The sequence below is a fragment of the Ovis aries genome, chromosome 13 (assembly GCF_016772045.2).
Source record: "Ovis aries strain OAR_USU_Benz2616 breed Rambouillet chromosome 13, ARS-UI_Ramb_v3.0, whole genome shotgun sequence".
NCBI lineage: Eukaryota > Metazoa > Chordata > Mammalia > Artiodactyla > Bovidae > Ovis > Ovis aries.
In genome coordinates this window covers 20,253,923-20,277,031 of record NC_056066.1, presented here as the reverse complement: position 1 = coordinate 20,277,031, position 23,109 = coordinate 20,253,923, and the positions used below count along the sequence as shown (strand labels likewise).

Below are 23,109 nucleotides of genomic sequence, written 5' to 3'. Positions count from 1 at the left end.
CAGAGATGGGTGGGAGAGGAAGATTCTAAAAAACAACAGATGTTTGCAACAGTTTTAAAGATTTCATGTTTGAATAAAAATTAAGAGCTTTCGTCTAGCTAGATTTCTGTCTTATGAAAAACAAATTATGTTGTTTCTAACTCATTCTTTCTTCACCAACATTAAAATGCAGCTATTAATCATGATTCTGAAATTTTTGAAATATTTAGATATCAAGCAGAGTGATTTAGATAAATGTGGTTATTATTACTAGATGTTGACAAGCTGTTCCAAAAAAAAAAAACACCAAAAACTGTAAAAGTTGCTAAACACTAACTAATCTTTTCCCTGTTTAACATGTGTGGGACAGGCCTGTGGATTTATTATTATGGAGAGACAGAAATCTCTAATACATATGATCTCAGAGCCACAGGAAAACTTTGATGAAATATGTTTGCCTCCTTGGCATGAGAATGTTTTAAATTCTAAAAGCAGAAGTGGAATGCAGTAGTTTAGAGATGGATTTTAGAGCCAGAATTGGCTTTAAACCTGATGATACTGCTTATTATTTATGTGATTTGGGTCTCAATGTCATGGTCTGTTAAATTAGAACAAAATATCTACCTTGCAGATATATTCTGAAGATTAAGTGAATTACTATATGTAAAAGACATCTATGATATATAAACAATAAATCAGCCAAGATATGGAAGCAAACTAAGTGTCTATCAATAAATAAATGAATAAAGATGACATCGTATGTATCAGTTCAGTTCAGTCTATCAGTTGTGACCCCATGGACTACAGCACACCAGGCTTCCTTGTCCATCACCAATTCCTAGAGCTTGCTCACACTCATGTTCACTGAGTCAGTGATGCCATCCAACCATCTCATACTTTGTTGTCCCTTTTAATCCTGCCTTCCTCCTGCCTTTAATCTTTAATCTGTCCCCTTTCTCCTGCCTTTAATCTTTCCCAGCAGCAGGGTCTTTTCAAATAAGTCAGTTCTTCATATCAGGTGGCCAAAGTATTGAAAATTCAGCTTCAGCATCAGTCCTTCCAGTGAATATTCAGGAATGATTTTCTTTAGGATTGACTAGTTTGATCTCCTTGCTGTCCAAGGGACTCTCAAGAGCCTTCTCCAACACCACAATTTAAAAGCATCAATTCTTCAGTGCTCAGCTTTCTTTATAGTCCAACTCTCACATCCATACATGACTACTGGAAAAACTATAGCCTTGACTAGATGGACCTTTGTTGGCAAAGTAATGTCTCTGCTTTTTAATATGCTGTCTATGTTGGTCATAACTTTTCCTTCAAGGAGCAAACATCTTTTAATTTCAAGCTGCAGTCACCATCTGCAGTGATTTTGGAGCCCAAGAAAATAAAATCTCTCACTGTTTCCATTGTTCCCCCATCTATTTGCCATGAAGTGATGGGACCGGATGCCATGATCTTCATTTTTTGAAGGTTGAATTTTAAGCCAGCTTTTTAACTCTCATCTTTCACTGTCATCAAGAGGCTCTTTGGTTCTTCTTCACTTTCTGCCATAAGGGTGGTGTCATCTACCTGCCTGTGGTTATTGATATTTCTACCAGAAACCTTGATTCTAGCTTACATTTCATCCAGTCTAGCATTTTGCATGATATACTCTATATAAGTTAAATAAGCAAAGTGACAACATACAGCCTTGATGTATCTCTTTCCCAGTCCATTGTTCCTTGTCTGGTTCTAATTGTTGAGTTTTGACCTGCATACAGATTTCTCAGGAGGCAAGTAAGGTGGTCTAGTATTCCAGTCTCTTTAGAATGTTCCACAGTTTGCTGTGATCCACACAGTCAAAGGCTTTAGTGTAGTCAATGAAGCAGAAATAGATGTTTTTCTGGAACTCTCTTGCTTTTTCTATGATCCAAAGGATGTTGGCAATTTGATCTCTGGTTCCTCACCTTTTCTAAATCTAGCTTGAACATCTGAAAGTTCTGAGTTCACGTACTATCCAAGCCTAGCTTGGAGAATTTTGAGCATTACTTTGCTAGTGTGTGAGATGAGTACAATTGTGCAGTAGTTTGAACATTCTTTGGCATTGCCTTTCATTGGGATGGGAATGAAAATTGACCTTTTCCAGTCCTGTGGCCACTGCTGAGTTTTCCAAATTTGTTGCATATTAAGTGCAGCACTTTCATAGCATCATCTTTTAGGATTTGAAATAGCTCAGCTGAAATTCCATCACCTCCACTAACTTTGTTCATAGTGATGCTTCCGAAAGCCCACTTGACTTTGTCCTCCTGGAATACAGGCAACAAACTCACACATAAAAGCAAATATTACTAACCCTAATCTTAATCATACAAAATGAATGAAATCTTGCCATTTGCAACACTATGAACACAGACGTTATGCTTAGTGAAGTATGTTAGAGAAAGACAAATACTGTATGTTTTCATTTATATGTGGAATGGAAAATAAAAGAGGAATATAACAAGACAGAATAGACTTACAGAGACAGAGAGCAAGCTAGTGGCTACCAGCGAGGAGAGGGGTGAGGGGAGCGGCAAGATACGAGAAGGGAATTAAGAGGTAGAAAGTACAGGTGTAAAATAAATGAGATACAAGGATGTAATGTACAGCATAGTGGAAAAACCATTATTTTATAAAGATTTAAATGAAGTATAACCTATAAAAATACTGAATCCCTCTGTTGTACACCTGAAACATACAATATAGCAAATCAACTATACTTTAATAAAAAGAAGAAAGAAATCAGTCAATAAGTAGAGGTTTGCCCAAAAAGTAGTTGTAGTAGTGGGAATAGAAATGAAAGTGAAACGGCAATATAGAAGTTAAAAGGACAATCTTCAGTGCTGACCATATTGAGTCGCTTGAAAAGTAAAACTCTAGGATCAATTAAACTAATTAACTAGTGTCTTAATAGAAATCTTAATAGAAGGGACTCTACTGGCTGCCTAGTGGGAAGCAGTAGAGGAACCTAAAAGAGAGAGATGTGAAATAAGTAGTGAGAAGTTCAGAAAAAAATCTTAGCCAAAAATATATGGGGGATAAATATTGCCCATTGTTGTGCAGCAGAAATCTACACAAAATGTTAAGCAATTTTCCTCCAAGTTAAAAAAAAAACAAATTAAAAAAAATAAAACAAAAAACAAACAAAAAAAACACACTGGCATGTTCTCCAAGGAACATTTGTTTTACATAAACCATGGTGTTGTGATCTTGTGGCTACTAATTAATCAAACTCTGGGTGTGTTGATCTCTTGTAAGTCTATCTTTTGAAATGCAAAGATCAACTTTTCTCCCTTGATTTGGCTAAGGTCAACAACTACAAAACTACACAGATTGAATTGTTAACACACTGAAACAACTCCAGAAAAGCAAATAAAGTTCTGGTACTACAGTTTAGTTTAATGAATTTACAGCTCCCAATGCACATGACTGGCTTTGAAAAAATCAATATGCTATATACAACTGCTATGTAGCCCCTCTATCCGTATTCTCTACATCCTTTTCTCTGATATAATGAATCAAATCTCAACAACATGATTAAAATAGCATCATATATTCAATAGGCAGAAAAGATTGAAAGATGTCTAAGTACGAAAGCCTATCTGACATTCTCTTAGGCACATTAGTATTAGTAATTAGCTGTAAATCTCACATTAGGACTGTGGGGGTTATGTGTGTGCATGCCCCAGGGATGAGGTAGTGGTGAGTGAGAAAGGATGGAGGTGCTCACTTTTGTCAGTGGACCGTTAAACCCAACTGAAGCTCCTTGTTTGCTAGGCTGAGGGTAAAATCAGAACCAGAACTGCCAAGTAGGCAGTTCTTTCAAGTAGGCAAAGCAGTCTGGCCTTTCCTTTGTTGATTTGACATTTTCCATTGCCTACTGAACAAAATCTGTATTTCCACACTGAATATGATTTTTAGATAGACTTTCCAGAAAGTCAAGTACATAAGATCTCAGAATTAGAAGTCAGGAAAATTGGATTTGCATCTTAACTTTTTTCTTAAAATACCATATGAGCTGGGACAAGAAAGACAACCTCATAATCTTAGTTCCTTCATCTGTAAAATGAATAGTTTAAACATACTTCGAAGGACCTTACCAGCCCCAAAATTCTCTGAATCACTAAGCAAGATAAAGCAATAGGCTAATTTAATTATGATCTTTCAGCATAACTAGGTTGCTATAATCAGGAAGGCTCTCCTGAAATAACATTATTTTCCTCCACTTCAGGCTTGAATACATTACATTTTCTATCACAATGGCATAACGGATAGTCCTGAAGACCTTCAGTCAAATAGGTTCAAATTCCCTATAGCATGAAGTCATCTTGATTAAAATATCAACAGTTTATCACAGATGGAGTTGGTCCAAAACACAATAATGCCCTTCAGGTAGCAGGTGTTTCTGCATTTTATTCACAAGACTAATTGAAAAGATGCAAAGGCCTTTTGTTTCATGATGAGACTAGAATTTTTACCTATGAAAACAATTTATCAAATGCATGTAAACTTTAAAATTCCCTCAATTCTTTTTTACATATTAAAATCGACATATTACTCATTATTAATTCCATCAGAAAAAATTGACCTGAAAAATGTGTAAAATTAAATATATTTGTAAAAAACAAGTTAACTTTCATGCTGTGGAACTGTAACTCTACCCTAGAGCATTTGTTTCATTTTTTAAAATGTTAGATGGTTTCAAAAGCAATACATTAAAATTTAATGAGAAATTTCATATTAAATGTATGAGTTAAAAGTAGGTAAAAATGATAGATGATATCAGGAGCAAACATACTATTTTAGAAATGAATCATGGTCTCATATGGCAGAAATCAGCACAACATTGTGAAGCAATTATCCTTCAATTAAAAATAAATTTAAAAATAAAAATAATAAATTTTAAAAAGAAAAATGAATTATTATTATATGCAGGAAAATGCATGACTCAGCATGTGTTACTGTGGTTATGATTTGCAGTCAACAACACTACCCTTTAGAACTATATTGTTATTAAATTATTGGTCAGTGCTTTCAGGCCTTTTGCATCTGAATGTATATAGATATTTCAGACCTAGATTACAGATTCTCCAGGTTAGACTTTAATGTCATGCATGTAATGTGTAATGGCCATTCCTTCATAAGGATTATCCCAAACAATGGTTGTCCTGAGCCCAGTGATGGGCTCCTCTGGGGAAGCACCATTCCTCTCCTCTAATCCCTTCATCCTGCAGTCCCTTCTCCAAAGAGCTGAGACAGACAGAAGAACTAAGTCTCAAGGCTTAGTTCTTCACTATGCCTTCACTATGTTATGATGTATCTATTGAAATAGTATAAATATAAATGAACAGTCAGTCATCAGGAAGAATTTCTGGAGCTGTGGGGGACACTTACAAAAGGAATAGTCATGGTTGGCAAAAGTGTCAAGGAAAGATTTGTGAAAGGCTGAATCTACCCGATTGTGTTGGACCTGATGTGGAGGAAAAACACGGGAACACAGAAGGAGGCATTCCTGAGAAAAAATAGAGGAGACTGGGCCAGGGACACCATATGCATATATTGGGACCATTTTAAAGGATATGGAGTACGGAAAGAAAGAAAAGGTAGCATTCATAACCCTGTTGTGTTTGCCACCTGGCTAGGATGATTTCCAACTAATAAGTGAAGTGAAATCCAACATGCTTCCACACAGACAGAAGCCTAGGCAGTACTTTGTAGTGATGATCAAAAATATGTATTGTGTTAGCTACCAAAATGAAATGATTGCCCTAATTCACGAATATAAAATCAATATATGGTATGAAAGATTTCTCTCTATAATAAATGTAGCTAAATAATGATAGGCATTTTTTTAATACAATAGGAATATAGGTCTTTAAAGTTGCTATTAAGTGTCCAGAGGAATTGGGAGGAATATGCGAGCTCAATGTGACTTGATAGGAAGACATATATATCAAATCAGTACAATTTTATAGTAAAGTTTTTCATAGTAACGTAAAGCTTGTTACTATAAGAGAAGAGAAATGTAAATATGAGTGAAGCAAATAATAAAGGTAAAATCCAGTGCATCAAACCCTTCACATGGCACTGTTGAAAAAAGACAACTTGTTCAAAATGGAGTCCCTTGTACTAAGCACCATGACAGAAAACTAAGACCTTAATACCTAATTTAATTGCAGTTTCAACTTCCCTCAGGAATGTAATCTTAATCAGTCAGCACTAGAGAAATTATCTGTCCAAAAGAAACCTTCCATCCTCCTTAGGAGGGGACCTTCCCTTAAACAATGCTCTTTTTTTTTTTTTTTTTTTTTTTTGGCTAATAATTTCCTTTTCCAGCCCTCTTTCTGCCTTTGAAAACCTTTTTTGTTTCTATAACTTGGCAGAATTCCTTTCTATCTGCTACATGAGATGCTGCCCAATTCATGAATCGTTCAACAAAGCAATCTGATCTTTAAATTTCCTCAGTTGAAGTTTTATTATTTAACAGTACAGACCATATAACCCAGTGTCACATTCAATAGAGTACTGGAAAATACTCTTCTAAGAACTTTAAGCACTGTATTTCAGTAAGTTTCCATATTCAAATATAAGAATAAATCATTGTGGTATTTTCTGCATGCATTTTATTAGGCAGGCTTTTCTGCATTATTAGAGAAGGGTCCTAAATTATAAAGTTAGCTCAGGTTTCAGATAAAACATGAATTATGCAGCCATGAGCTATTCAGACAAATGAGGCCTTTGATATTCTGGTCAGGCATTGTCCATCAATGTGGGGGCACTTCACCAAAGCCCATGTGTGAGAAAACAGCAACAGCCCCAAAAGCATGTTTTCAGAGTAAGCTTTCTTGGAATTCTAAAGAGATTCTTGAAATGAACCACGTGTGTACATATATGCAGGCATGCATGCATGCACACACACACACACACACCCCACCTTTTTGCTGCTGCTGTAACTTGCCAAAGAGTCGAAGTATGTGAACCAAGTCTCATTAATATTAATATATACTTCATTATTTTGCTCCCCAAACACTGTCACTCTGTTAAGCTAAATTAAAGCCCTGTCAGAAACATCTAATTAATCCACAGTAAGAAAATGTATTACTGTGTCATAGTTAATAAGCAGTTCAATGTAATCACACCTTGATCATTCTCCTCAGCAGTCCTGTCCTTTGTATGCTGTACTTAGAACCAGAATGTTTCACATTAATTTCTTTAATGATCATTCATATATTAATTACAATGGATAGCTGCTCTCCTTTCAGATGTACAAATTATCTAGATTCTTTCAGTGAGGAGGATAGGCAAGGAAATAACCAAATAGAGTGAAGAAACTTGTGGGTCTTGGACTAACTGTTACCACAAAGAGTTTCTGAGAGTCAGTTATAACCTCTGTTACAACCTGTTGTATGATGGTTGTATGATGTTGAGCTCCAAGCTGGTTCCTGTGCCCAGTTTACCAAATTCCACAAAACATCTGAACCACAAGCAGCATCGCCCTCTGATGGGAGGCGGCCTTCCAGGGCCAGGTCAGCAGAGTTGTGATAAACTCCCTTTGGCCATGTGCTACCTGTAGGAAACTTCAGGAAGCTCAGAGGCATCACAAACTGAAACCTTACCTTAATGAGGATCTGAATGGACCCTGTGGCTTTTGTGGATATGAAATACCAGAAGTTCATGGTGCAGGCAGCACTGGATTCTTGCCACAGGCCACTCTTGAGGTGTGCTTCTTCACCCCGCAGGCCCACTGGAGTAGCTTCCAGATACAGGAAGTGCCCTAGGAACAAGAAGAGATTCAGATCATGCCAAAATAACATGGAGAGGAGCATTTTAGTTTTTCTATCATAGGGTTTTTAATTACATTTCATAGAATCTCAACTTCTAAAGGTATTTCTACTTGAAAGAGAAAGGAAATCTAATAGCCTTGCCTCCAGCTCACTGACAGAACAATTTCCAACTATCTGTGCTTTTAGCAAAGTACTTCACAGTGTGCAGATGAATTGATCTGACAGAATATTTATGACATGGACTCAATGAGACAGTTACAGAAATCATTTCACAGACTCCCCAAACTATCCAGTTACTGTGAAACAATGCAAAGATTGTCTACGAAATATAAAGAAATATGACATGCTTTCAAACAGTCAGTCACCTTTTGAGTGCACAAATAAAATGATGAGAATTTTAATATACAACATACAAGGAAAGATTCTGAGTTTTGGGCTTGTTTATCCAAATATCCAAAACATTTTATGTATGTAGATCTGAGTGTGAGAATGGGACTCAGACCTTCCTTTCTCTGGCATGGTTGGTCCAGCTTGGAGAGCTCTGTTTTATCATGTGCTGTGTGCTTAGTCTCTTAGTCATGTCTGACTCTTTGCGACCCCATGGATTATAGCCCACCAGTCTCCTCTGTCCATGGGGATTCTCCTGGAAAGAATTCTGGGGAGGGTTACTATGCCTTCCTCCAAGGGAATCTTCCTGATCCAGGGAGCGAACCCAGGTCTCCTGCATTGCAGGCGGGCTCTTTAGGGAAGCCACTAGGGAAGCCCCTGTTTTATCATAGGCCTGTAAAACTTCAATATTTAAACACCTTTATTCTACTCTGTAGTAGCCAGAAATTCAAGATCCCTTCTTTATTCTGCTAATCTCTTTTGCCTATTAACCAAAAAATCTGAGAAACAGGTTCAGCTCACTGTAAAAATGAGCCATTCCAAGCACCCTTCAGGGAGATGATCTTGCAGCTACATCTGCAAAACACATTTAGGGCTTTCTACTGCCCGTCCCCAAATACAGATCATCTCCCTTGATCTTGACAACTCCAAGGCAAATTTTATTATCTCCATTGGACAGAGGAGAGATTTAAGAATCTGAAAAGTTACATGACTTGCTACTGATCAAATGAATGGTAGAATTCAAGGTTATTGATTACAAATGTGTAATTTCAAAAAGGTACCTGAGGGCTGCCTATGTTATCATCTATCTACAATTATCAAAGCAATATTCAATTTTAATTACTCACTGTTGCATGTTACATGTGTCCCCCCAAAAGATGTGAAAGTCCTAATTTCTGTCCCAGTTAATGTGAGCTTCTTTGGAAATAGGGTTTTTGCTGATGATCAAGTTAAAATAAAGTCATGAGGGTGGCCTCTAGTTCAATAAGATCATTGTAATGAAAAGGGAAAATTTAGACACAGAGACATACATAGAGGGAAGACAACGCGAAGACAGAAAGAGAGTCCCACCTACAAGCTGAGTAGCATCTGAAGCTACCAGAAGCTAGTGAGAGGCAAGGAATAGATTATTCTCCTTCAAAGTCCTCAACAGGAACCACCAGCCTTACTGACACCGTGATTTCAAATTTCTAGCCCTCAAACTGTGAGACAATAAATGTCTGCTTTTAACACCACCCCGCTGAGGCTGTGTGCTATGCAGTCCTGGGAGACAAAGGTACTCATTAAATGTTTCACTTAGTTGCCCTGGCACCACGGTGGTCTCTCTGATGTCAGGAAAGACAATGTGATGCTCACTGTGAATAAAATTAGAGTAACTGGAACAACCTGATAACCTACCATTTTCATTTCCAAGTGTGTGGTCTCTGGGAGGTCTTAGGCTTTGTGGAGAGCCGACCCCCAAAACCCAATCGAAGTTTTCAGCCAAGGAGTTTTGCCAACCACACCAGCCTTTTTCAAAAGTACAGGAGCCACCACATTCATTTTCATCAGTATAATCTCCACAGTCATCTACAAAATTACAGCTCTGCTCCGGTTTAAAACATTTGCCATTCTGACATTCCCGATAGCCAAGTGGACAGTAACCTAAAAAACAAACAAACAAAAAGGATGAGGAAACACTCCCACTACGTTCGTGAGGTTAAAAAGTAGGAAGAGTAGATTCCCTTTAATATGTAAAGAAACATAGTGTTCTTAGGAGTTTGGGGTGTCTGACCCCTGCCTCTCTCTCCCCTAATCTCTCCAGGGTTCTGGTCTATAGCTTATTTATAAGCATCATTCAAAATGAAAACAATCAGTCATTTTATTGATCTAGGAATGTACTCCAATCGGCCTCAAATGCAGCATGTCCTGTGAGCTATCCTCAAAGAGATAAATTAGATCTGAAAACCAAAGAGAGGCTTTCTATTTTTAATCCTGAAACAAGATCTTCAGGGTAGTAAGAACTTATGTAACATGGGTTATTTGTAGGTACATCAGTATCCATGCACTCCATTATTTATCAGAAGCCAAATATATATCACACTTCCTCAGAAGCAGGGGTATGAATATACAACTAATATTTAACCTTTCAACAGATTTTTTTCCTCCAAAATGCTTATTTATTTCAAGTTGTTTGGAATTTAAGGAGCAATTTTCCTACAAAGTAATGTTGCCCATAAAGACTTTCCTACAAACTTTAAGACAAAGCATGATGCTTTTGAATGTCTGAGTTTGAACTGAGGCTGATAACTTTTTATTTTTGTTTTCTTTTAATATAAATTTATTTATTTTAATTGGAGCTTAATTACTTTACAATATTGTATTGGTTATGCCATACATCAACATGAATCCACCACAGGTATACACGTGTTCCCCATCCTGAACAACCTTCCCTCCTCCCTCCCCGTACCATCCCTCTGGGTCATCCCAGCACACCAGCCCCAAGCATCCAGTATCATGCATCGAACCTGGACTGGCAATTTGTTTCATATATGATACTATACATGTTTCAATGCCATTCTCCCAAGTCATCCCACCCTCTCCCTCTCCCACAGAGTCCAAAAGACTGTTCTATACATCTCTGTCTCTTTTGCTGTCTCTCATACAGGGTTATCGTTACCCTCTTTCTAAATTCCATATATATGCATTAGTATACTGTATTGGTGTTTTTCTTTCTGGCGTACTTCACTCTGTATAATAGGCTCCAGTTTAATCCATCTCATTAGAACTGATTCAAATGTATTCTTTTTAATGGCTGAGTAATACTCCATTGTGTATATGTACCACAGGTTTCTTATCCATTCATCTGCTGATGGACATCTAGGTTGCTTCCATGTCCTGGCTATTATAAACAGTGCTGCGATGAACATTGAGGTACACATGTCTCTTTCAGTTCTGGTTTCCTTGGGGTATATGCCCAGCAGTGGGATTGCTGGGTCATAAAGCAGTTCTATTTCCAGTTTTTAAAGGAATCTCCACACTGTCCTCCACAGTGGCTGTACTAGTTTGCATTCCCACCAACAGTGTAAGAGGGTTCCCTTTTCTCCACATCCTCTCCAGCATTTATTGCTTGCAGACTTTTGGATTGCAGCCATTCTGACTGGCATGAAATTGTACCTCATTGTAGTTTTGATTTGCAATTCTCTGATAATGAGTGATGTTGAGAATCTTTTCATGTGTTTGTTAGCCATCTATATGTCTTCTTTGGAGAAATGTCTATTTAGTTCTTTGGCTCATTTTTTGATTGGGTCGTTTATTTTTCTGGAATGAGCTGCAGGAGTTGGTTGTGTATTTTTGAGATTAGTTGTTTGTCAGTTGCTTCATTTGCTATTATTTTCTCCCATTCTGAAGGCTGTCTTTTCACCTTGCTTATATTTTCCGTTGTTGTGCAGAAGCTTTTAAGTTTAATTAGGTCCCATTTGTTTATTTTTGCTTTTATTTCCAATATTCTGGGAGGTGGGTCATAGAGGATCTTGCTGTGATTTATGTCTGAGAGTGTTTTGCCTATGTTCTCCTCTAGGAGTTTTATAGTTTCTGATCTTACATTTAGATCTTTAATCCATTTTGAGTTTATTTTTGTGTATGGTGTTAGAAAGTGTTCTAGTTTCATTCTTTTACAAGTGGTTGACCAATTTTCCCAGCACCACTTGTTAAAGAGATTATCTTTAATCCATTGTATATTCTTGCCTCCTTTGTCGAAGATAAGGTGTCCATAGTTGCATGGATTTATCTCTGGGCTTTCTATTTTGTCCCATAGATCTATATTTCTGTCTTTGTGCCAGTACCATACTGTCTTGATGACTATGGCTTTGTAGTAGAGCGTGAACTCAGGCAGGTTGATTCCTCCAGTTCCATTCTTCTTTCTCAAGATTGCGTTGGCTATTCCAGGTTTTCTTGTATTTCCATACAAATTGTGAAATTATTTGTTCTAGCTCTGTGAAAAATATCATTGGTTGCTTGATAGGGATTACATTGAATCTATAGATTGCTTTGGGTAGTATACTCATTTTCACTATATTGATTCTTCCAATCTATGAAGATGGTATATTTCTCCATCTGTTAGTGTCCTCTTTGATTTCTTTCATCAGTGTTTTATAGTTTTTTATATATAGGTCTGTAGTTTCTTTAGGTAGATATATTCCTAAGTATTTTATTCTTTTTGTTGCAATGGTGAATGGAATTGTTTCCTTAATTTCTCTATTTTCTCATTATTAGTGTATAGAAATGCAAGGGATTTCTGTGTGTTGATTTTATATCTTGCAAGTTTACTATATTCATCGATTAGCTCTAGTAATTTTCTGGTAGAGTCTTTAGGGTTTTCTATGTAGAGGATCATGTCATCTGCAAACAGTGAGAATTTTACTTCTTCTTTTCCAATTTGGATTCCTTTTATTTCTTTTTCTGCTCTAATAGCTGTGGCCAAAACTTCCAGAACTATGTTGAATAGTAGTGGTGAGAATGGGCAGCTTTATCTTGTTCCTGACTTTAGGGGAAATGCTTTCAATTTTTCACCATTGCAGATAATGTTTGCTGTGGGTTTGTCATATATAGCTTTTATTATGTTGAGGTATGTTCCTTCTATTCTTGCTTTCTGGAGAGTTTTTATCATAAATGGATGTTGAATTTTGTCAAAGGCTTTCTCTGCATCTATTGAGATAATCATCTGATTTTTATTTTTCAATTTGTTAATATGGTGAATTACATTGATTGATGTGTGGATATTGAAGAATCCTTGCATCCCTCGGATAAAGCCCATCTGGTCATGGTGTATGATCTTTTTAATGTGTTGTTGGATTCTGACTGCTAGAATTTTGTTAAGGACTTTTGCATCTATGTTCATCAGTGATATTGAACTGTAGTTTTCTTTTAGGTGGGAGTTTCCATGGCCTGAGAGAGTGGCTGTAGGTTGAGGACTGGTATGGATTAGAGGAAGGAGGTGATTCAGACATTTAGTGGAAGGTGTTCTGAGAATTGGAAACTGCTTTTGATAGAATCTTATAGAAAAGCTTTTATGCTCTGGATCAGTCTCACATTTTATAAAACAGATGGCTAAGAGGAAAGAAGTAGCAGGAGAGGAATGGAAGGCCAGCTAGAGATCAATGGGGAAGAACTGGTGTTCTGAGAATTCCAGCCACTTTGTGTGCTAAGCTCTTCTTGGACTGCACATTCAAGATTGCCTAATTAAATGGCCTTTACATTTGCAATGCCTTTGAAACAAATTTCAACTATGCATTCTGTCTCTAACAAAACTTTTCTTGTCTTCTAGGTTAATTGCTAACATTTTCCTTTCTTGTAGTGTAAGATTAAACTATTTTTATTTAGGTGCCCAGTTCAGCTGGCAGATTGGAGGGTAAGACAAAAGACCTTTGCTGTTTCAATTACAGAGCTTGACTGAGAATTGTAACATTTAAGCATTTTTGAGCTACACAGAAATGGAGATCATTTACATTAACCCTCTCACTTATAGATGAGAAAACTGATGATTATAGATGTCAAGTGACTTGCTGAATTTTCAAGAGGAGCAATGCAATTTGGACCCAGGTCTGTTGTCTTCAGAATTATTTTTTAAGTCCATTGACTTGAAGAACAGTGGTAGGTCTACTACTGTAAGACACAAGATCACTGAGGGATGAAACACCAGTATTGACTACCAGATACATTATTTCTCATGGATCTGATGAGAACATGAGAAATTACTAGATCATTTGATTTTATATAATTGACATTTGTATTGATTCAATCAATTTCAATTTGTCTGGGGAAATAAAAGCAAATTTACTGGTTTTGAAGATGTTTTTCTCCAAAGCAACTGGGTCAAGCTAAAATCTAATTCTTTTAAAACACAAGAGAAAATAATTTGGACATGTCTCTAAGTGGAAACATGAGGCAAAATATTACACAATCAATATAGCTAATATTTTAAGATAGTCACAATGTGAATCACTGTTTTACATTTATAAAACATAAACACCTGCATAATTTAAAATATAATAATTCAAATATAACATAAAATTAATTTTGAACAGACAGCTCCCTAGATTAATAAATAAAATTTCACTGCTATAATATACACTTATCCATAAAACAACAAGCAACATTTTTTGGTAAATTCAAGGGAAGTTATCAACTAATATTATTTACCTATTTCTAAATTATTTTCTATGCCTATTGTTTTGTTCAAGGAAATCAGCTACCTAAAAGTAGAGTATATACCTTTAAATGATTTGATATTAAGGATCTAATGATAGTGTGTTCTTTTTTACAGAAAAAAAATACTGTTTAAATTAGGCAGTAACCCTCCTGATAGGCAGTTTAATTTTGTGTGCTGTGCTGTGATTAGTCGCTCAGTTGTGTCTGATTCTTTGCAACCCAATGGACTATAGTCTGCCAGGATCTTTTGTCCATGGGGATTTTCCAGGCAAGAACACTGGAGTAGGTTGCCATGCCCTCCTCCAAGGAACTTCCCATCCCAGGGATCAAACCCAGGTCTTCCGCATTGCAGGCAGATTCTTTACCATCTGAGCAGTAGGGAAGCCCTTAATTTTGTAAGGAAGAACAAATTATAAAATTTTAAAACCTCCCATGTAAACATCAGAGACTCTGAAACTTAATATGCTTACGTTCAAAATCTGATTCTTCCCCTTCAAACTTACTCACGGAACAGTCTGCTCCATCTGTGTTAATGGCAACTCAATAAGTCCAGTTGCTTGGAGAGAAAAAAGTCCTGTAAAGAGCTCTGTATTGGAAGTCTGACTCCACTTTTCAACGTATGACTTAATGACTGACAGCCTTTCCCCATGTGTTCTACATCCAGGAAATGTTCAAACCATCTTGGTATGTATGTGATGTCATCAGTCTTAGAGGTGATAAGATATATTCTAATTATAAGACTGACAATTGACAGAATTCACTGAACGTTTACATGATTTATGAGATAAAATATTACATATATTATTATTACAACTCCTAGAGCTTGGGACTATCCTCAGTTTCGAGGTAGACTGCTGTCCAAAATTTGGTTCAGATATTAAGACTGATAACACCACACAACACACCAGGATTGCATTACTCACAAACTGAGGTTTTCTAAGAAATCCCAGGTGCTCCCCCTGTTGGTGGAAGATCCCAAATACATCAGCCCCTACCTACCTGTGCACAGTAATCTTCATCCAGGTCCTATCCCCTAACCAGCATAACACTCTCTCCAGTTTCCTTTCCTCATTCTCGAAATAATAACGATAATTATTATTATATATTCACATATAATACTGTTTTAATAATATATATTTTATCTCATAACTCATATATAATCTTTCAGCGAATTCTGTCAATTTTCAATCCTACTCTGTTGCAAAAGGTGATGTTACTACTACTTTTGGTTCAAGCCACTATCATTTTCTGTGTGTGATTTTATTACAACACTTTCCTCCCTGATCTCTGTACCCTACCACTTCCCATTAAGCAATAAAGAACGATGGTGATGTAAGCTGTTATACACAGAATGGATAAACAACAAAGTCCTACTGTATAACACAGGGAACTGTATTCAGTATCCTATGATAAACCATCACGGAAAAGAATATTAAAAAGAATGTAATGTATACATACACACACACATACATAAATCACTTTTCTCTACAGCAGAAAATTAACACATTATAAATCAACTATACTTTAATAAAGACATTTACCTAGAAAAACCATGGAGATATTTTATATAAATTGAATGTTACTTCTCTGTCCCAAATGCTACAATATTTAAATACTATTCCCCATTACAAGGAACTAGGTATTCTTGGAAAAATGGTCTATTTGGGGCTAAGGAAAAGAAGGTCCAAGATGAGCCTGGGAATTTTTTGTGTGTGCCAAAAATTAGAAAAGTGCTCAAAAAAATTACATCATTATGATGAAAGTCTGAATTACTGGTCATCAGAAATAATTTCAACATCAAAATAAGTAATGAGAGGACTTTGGCTCTTACCACACATATAAGAAAGAGTAAGAAGGTATGAAATTATTCTCCAGCCATAAGCAGCTAGAAGCTTGGGGGAAATCTATGTCTGATGCTTATGCTCTGTGAAACTGTTTACACTATGAACAGGAGAAGCACCAGCTAATACAACTTCAAGGCCTAGCTGACAGTTCCAGACCAGGTCCTGGATGTCAGGAGATGCATTTCTTTATCTCACTTTGCAATCCTGTTCATATGGCAAGAGAGTTCACTGGAGCAACCAAACCTTCTGCCTGATATGAGGCTAGAAAATAAAACCCTTCTGGTTATTGTCTTTGCAGTAGGTAAAACATGGCAGACCATTTGCTTTGGGAGATGCTAAAAAATTTCGAAGGCCTTCCTATTAGTTATTTTTAAGCCTCTTGATATTTCCCTTTAGTAATTTTCAGCAAAAACTTGAAAATATCAAGGTTTCTGGGATCTACTTTAATGTTATTAGCATGAAGGAGATAATATGTGGGGAAAAGTTCCATAAAATAGATAGTGGTGGCCTTAAAGCACTGACAAACGAAAGACAACAACAGCAACAAAAGTAGAGAAACTGTAATTTGCATTAAGAAATAAAAGAGAAACATGGAGGAAAGTCTAGGTTGAAAAAAGGCCTCCAGGTTTTAAGGAAAAAGACCTGACATGCTTCCAACTGGCTGTGACTGCAGTACTGCTGAGGCCCTACCTGAGAAGAGTAGCATTCTGTACTTCTGTGCTTCCTGGGAAAGGCTTACTAGCCAAAGGCTCATTCAGCCCTCAACTGGGAACAAACTGCCAGCTGGACAAAATATAAAAATATTGTGCCTGCAGGCTCCCACTTCTTCATTCCAAATAGTAGCAATCCAAATATTCAAAGAGCACTTTCTAACAGTCTTGATCAGAATGATGAAATTTACACTAACACAGTTACCACTCATGTTCATTCAAAACACACTGTCAGCTCATTTCTCAACTTTTACTCAATTTTAGTACTGAATGTTTGAGAAATATTACATTAACATTACATGCTCACCTTGAATTAACTCTAACTCTCCTAGAAGAACACTAAAATAATTACAAAGGAACCTGTAAAGATACATGTTTCTTAATAATTCTGACTTGGAGAACATTTCTAATGTCTTGGTGGTAAATGATCTATATATCTTGGTTTTAAGGGTATCATACTTAGTAACATAAAGTAACGAGTTAGATCACTAAGCATCTCTGTTTTCTGAAGTCTTATTTTTGCTGTCAAGAAATGTAAAACAATTCTTTATTGTCTTTCAGTGTACCTAGTAGAGGCTCCAAGTATTTAAGGAGAATTATTTTTATCTAAGACATTGCAAATGGAGCTGTTGCCATAAGACAAAGCTAGAGCTACAAGTCCGACCTACGGTTAAATTTCAAGCTCGAAATCACTTTAGGAAAATTGTATTTTGTACTTCTATGCAGTTAAATTTTTCCATCCTTCCTTTTATGGCTTTTGACAATCCCATACTAAATAAAAGCCTTCCATATGTTTTCCAGGACTGTATGATTACTATATGATTTCATTTTTTAAAAAGATTTCAAACCTTTGATGCACCTGAAATTTACTTTGGCTGCAAATGAACAGTAAGATTTTTAGAATGAAAAAGAGGAATATATACACAAGCGCAACATACATGTGTGCTGGTGTATTTACTGACTGTCTCTGGAAAGATACATAAGCAGTGAACAATTCCTCTGGAAATAGAAACAAAGACTAAAGTCAAAAGAAAATTTTTAATTTCTGCTCCTTTTTGGTAATACTGTGTGTGTGTGATGAAATGAAAGTTTGCTTTATTTTAAAAAGAAATTGGTGAGAACAAAGGCCTGAACACACCAGGGCCTCATCCCTGGTTAAAGAAAGGGCTATGATTGTAAAATTATATTATAATTGGGAAATCCCAAACAGACTGAAGTTCCTTTGAAGAGTATTAGCCTGGTATGAGCGGCAAGAATGTTGACAATTTTCTGGACACCATGGTTTATGGAGAAGTGGGAGACTGAACACTACTCCAAATGGCTATGAAAGAAATGTTGAAATTAAGGAAGAATTGAATCCAATTTCAGCTTAAAAAAGGAGTTATAAGGAATGAAATGCTCTACTATAGTTAGGGGAAAGGCCAAGTTTGCTGAGGTGACAGAGAATCAACTCCAGGTCTGTTTGCCACTCACCTTTCCAACCTCCTCTCTGATCATGCTCTTCCCCTCAACTTCCCACCATGAACCTCCTGGCCTTCATCCAGCCCCTCCAACCACGGACACTTTACACAAGCTGGACCACCTACCTGCCTCAACAACTCTCCCTTTGAAAATCTTGTAGATTTAAGCTCAATCTCTACCTCCTGCAAGAAGCCATGTTTGGTCAAATCCTTCTGTTATAACCTGTTATCACACCAGGCAGCTTTTCTTTAAAGAACTTTTCAGAACTCTGTGTTATATGTGTCTACATGGTTATTGGCATTTGACTCTTTCCACCGCCAGTCAAAAGGGTCCATAGGGGACTGAGATCGACACACCTTAAAAGTGCTCACTATATGTTCACTGGCTGAACAAAAAAATGAATGAGTGAATGAATGAATGAACTGAATAAAACAGAGGAGAGCACAGTGATGACTGAGAGCTTCCTAGAAGATAGTGCATGCTCAGTTGCTAAGCCGTGTCCTACTCCTTGCGACCCCATGAAAAGTAACCCACCAAGCTCCTCTGTCCATGGAATTTCCCAGGCAAGAATATTGGAGTGGATTCCCATTTTCTCCAGGGGATCTTCCTGACCCAGGGATCAAACTCACATCCCCTGCTTGGCAGATGGATTCTTTACCACTGACCCACCAGGGAAGCCCTCCTAGAAGATGGCTGAGTGAAAATGACTTGCTATTCTGGTTGTTGGACAAGGATAACAGGCACAGGACTGTGTTTGAACTGATGAAATCTGAGATACCAAGACTGAGAAAATTATACGGAGTCAGTCACTTCAGACCTGTTTTGCTATGATGAAAATGTCAAATACTTCTGGGTTTTTCTCCTTTTGTTTTGGATAGTGACAGTAGCTATTCAGTTTGTTCAAAATATACATTTTCAATACTTTAAGCAAAGATTTACCTATTACTTCTATAGGCAGAATTTATTATAGTCACAATCTCAATTTAATACTACGTTTATATAATTTGATCCTATAACAAAGCAGTTTCCATTTGTAAACCCTATTGACCTGGTTAACAAAAATTCTATGTAATGAAACTGAGGCAATTACCTAATTCAAAGGGAAATATACAAAAGACCATTTAAGCTAAATTCTATTAATAGGAAGCAAAGCAAATCCACAGGATTTGGGTGCCTAAATGCTACTCCCATTTGTGCAATGTATTATGTCTAAAACTAACTGGGGTAAACCAAGCCATGTTTGAATTTGCTTTAGTTTATGTATTTTTGACTTAGTATATATCATTCACAGTGAGTTGAATGCAAAATCCTTTTAAAACAAGATTAAAATATAGGACTTCCCTGGTGGCTCAGATGGTAAAGCGTCTGTCTACAATGTGAGAGACCTGGGTTCGATCCCTGGGAAATCTCCAGGAAGATTTCCTGGAGAAGGAAATGGCAACCCACTCCAGTACTTCTTGCCTTGAAAATCCCATGGACGGAGGAGCTTGGTGCAGGCTACTATCCATGGGGACGCAGAGTTGGGCACAACTGAGCAACTTCACTTCACTTTCACTTTCCTTAAAATATGTATTGTCTACCTAGTTTTCAGTACTTTTGTGTGTATGTCTGTGTGTATGTATGTTACATGTGTGTTGCATAAGTCACACATATTATATATATGTATAATTTTGTATATATACATGTGACAGTATTAAATATATGAGGATGCATATATATTAAAATATGGTTAAAATGAGTGAAAAGCAATTTTAAAGTAAATGGCAAAATTAGTTATTTATCAATCACCTCCTATATGTTTTGCTTTGTGCTAGACATTTTATGAATATCATCTCTAATCCTCATAACAACATTATAAGAAACATTACCTCCATTTTCAAATGTGGTAACTAAGTAGAAGGCGGCTAAAGTACAATTTTATACAAGATCGGTGCTACTTTCTCAACTTGTCCCGTCCTCTCATTCCTCTGCTGTGTCCGCAAGTCTGTTCTCTACATCTGTGTCTCCATTCCTCCCTTGCAATACGTTCATCGGTACCATTTTTCTAGAGTTCACATATATGCATTAATATACAATATTTGTTTTTCTCTTTCTTACTTCACTCTGTATAACAGGCTTTAGGTTCATCCCCCTCACTCCCAGTGACTCAAATTTATTTCTTTTTATGACTAATATTTCATTGTATATAAGGTACATGTTAATGATATTTTAATACTTTCTCTTCAGTAAGACAGAAATGACCAAATGGGTAAACAGATGGAATCAAAGGATAAAGAGAGCCTAATACAATGAATCTAGCTACAAACTTAGAAGCACAAGCTGAAATCAAGATTGCCAGAAGAAATATAGATAACCTCAGATATGCAGATGACACCACTCTTATGGCAGAAAGTGAAGACGAACTGAAGAACCTCTTGATGAAAGTGAAAGAGGAGAGTCAAAAAGTTGGCTTAAAGCTCAACATTCAGAAAACTAAGATCATAGCATCTGGTCCCATCACTTCATGGGAAATAGATGGAGAAACAGTGGAAATAGTGACAGACTTTATTTTGGGGGCTCCAAAGTCACTGCAGATGATGACTGCAGCCATGAAATTAAAAGACACTCCTTGGAAGAAGAGTTACAATCAACCTAGACAGCATATTAAAAAGCAGAGACATTACTTTGCCAACAAAGGTCCATCTAGTCAAGGCTATGGTTTTTCCAGTGGTCATGTATGGATGTGAGAGTTGGACTACAAAGAAAGCTGAGTGCTGAAGAATTGATGCTTTTGAACTGTGGTGTTGGAGAAGATTCTTGAGAGTCCCTTGGACTGCAAGGAGATCCAACCAGTCCATCCTAAAGGAAATCAGTTCTGAATGTTCATTGGAAGGACTGATGTTGAAGCGGAAACTCAGTACTTTGGCCACCTGATGTGAAGAGCTGACTCATTTGAAAAGACCCTGATGCTGGGGAAAGATTGAAGGCGGGAGGAGAAGGGGACGACAGAGGATAAGATAGTTGGATGGCATCACCGACTCAATGGACATGAAAGTGGGTAAACTCTGGGAGTTGGTGATGGATAGGGAGGCCTGGTGTGCTGCAGTCCATGGGGTCGCAGAGAGTCAGACACAACTGAGTGACTGAACTGAACTAAGCTGAATACCACACAGAAACAAATTAAAAAAAAAAAACGTCTTGATTGGCACATGGAAATAGTAGCATGAATACATAAAAGGAGACCCACCAGGAGGCTATTATGTTTAGGGATGAAGTAGGTTCAGACTCACAGGTATGAGGATTAAGTAAGCAATGCCTGGAACATAGTAAATACTCAACCCCTATGAGCTGTTAACATTGTCATTAGCAGAGTAGCTGAGTTGATGGTGAAAAGTGGCTGATATTGGGAAATATGTTAAAGAAAACAGAGCCACAGAAATTTCTGGTAGATTCAAAGGTAAATAATCAGTATGGGAAAAGTCAAGGACACTTTTAGGTTTTTTGTATGAAAAACTGGCTGAATGATTTAACCATTTATTCAAGTCAGGGGAAGAGGAAAATTTGAGACAAAATAAACTTCTATTATTATTTGCAAGAAAAAGATAGATTAGTGTCATAATAGATAATAGAAATACCTTATTTTTATATAACATTATACAACATTAACATTCAGAAGATCATGGCATCTGGTCCCATCATTTCATGGGAAATAGATGGGGAAACAGTGGAAACAGTGGCTGACTTTATATTTCTGGGCTCCAAAATCACTGCAGATGGTGACTGCAGCCATGAAATTAAAAGACGCTTACTCCTTGGAAGGAAAGTTATGAGCAACCTAGATAACATATTAAAAAGCAGAGACATTACTTTGTTAACAAAGGTCCATCTAGTCAAGGCTATGGTTTTTCCAGTAGTCATGTATGGATGTGAGAGTTGGACTGTGAAGAAAGCTGAGCGCCGAAGAATTGATGCTTTTGAACTGTGGTGTTGGAGAAGACTCTTGAGAGTCCCTTGGACTACAAGGAGATCCAACCAGTCCATTCTAAAGGAGATCAGTCCTTGGTGTTCTTTGAAAGGAATGATGCTAAAGCTGAAACTCCAGTACTTTGGCCACCTCATGTGAAGAATTGACTCATTGGAAAAGATTATGATGTTGGGAGGGATTGTGGGCAGGAGGAGAAGGGGACAACAGAGGATGAGATGGCTGGATGGCATCACCGACTTGATGGATGTGAATTTGAGTGAACTCCAGGTGTTGGTGATGGACAGGGAAGCCTGGCATGCTGCGATTCATGGGGTCGCAAAGAGTTGGACATGACTGAGTGACTGAACTGAACTGAACATGTATTATACTGCCTTCATCTCAATTCCTAGGGGGATTAGAGACCAGGATTCCTTTGTATAGATGAGAAAATTGAGCTGGAGGAAGTATAAATGGCTTCAATGCCTATACATCCACCAAGACATTATCACAGCAAAGCACACATTCGCAAATATTAACTATCTGCTGTATTTAAGTGCTCTCTCTGGAGAAGGATAATGCTGAATTTTCCTTGAAATTTACTGACATATGGAATCACACCCATGATGTATTTAAAAAGAGAAGGAGGAAGAGTCACACATTGAGTGAGACAAGTTGAGAAGTGGAATGAAAGCTGAAAGAATTTAAGTAATGAAGGTAATCAAAGGTAAACAAATCATTTTCTCCAAAAGTATTTGAAAAATACAAGGGAAAATAATGTACACACAAAGAAATTG

General features: G+C 37.0%; 1 protein-coding gene across 3 annotated transcripts in view; it reads right to left on the bottom strand.

Annotated features, from left to right (window-relative positions):
• The window catches only part of MALRD1 (MAM and LDL receptor class A domain containing 1), a 600,846-nt gene that overhangs the window by 299,128 nt on the left and 278,609 nt on the right, over positions 1 to 23,109 (bottom strand). For all 3 annotated transcript variants that reach the window (XM_042230497.1, XM_060397269.1, XM_042230498.1), the window contains 2 exons: positions 9,567 to 9,812; positions 7,614 to 7,771 (listed from right to left, as the gene is read on the bottom strand). In XM_042230497.1, the coding sequence (XP_042086431.1) occupies positions 7,614 to 7,771; positions 9,567 to 9,812 (404 nt within the window). The remainder of the gene's footprint in view (positions 1 to 7,613; positions 7,772 to 9,566; positions 9,813 to 23,109) is intronic.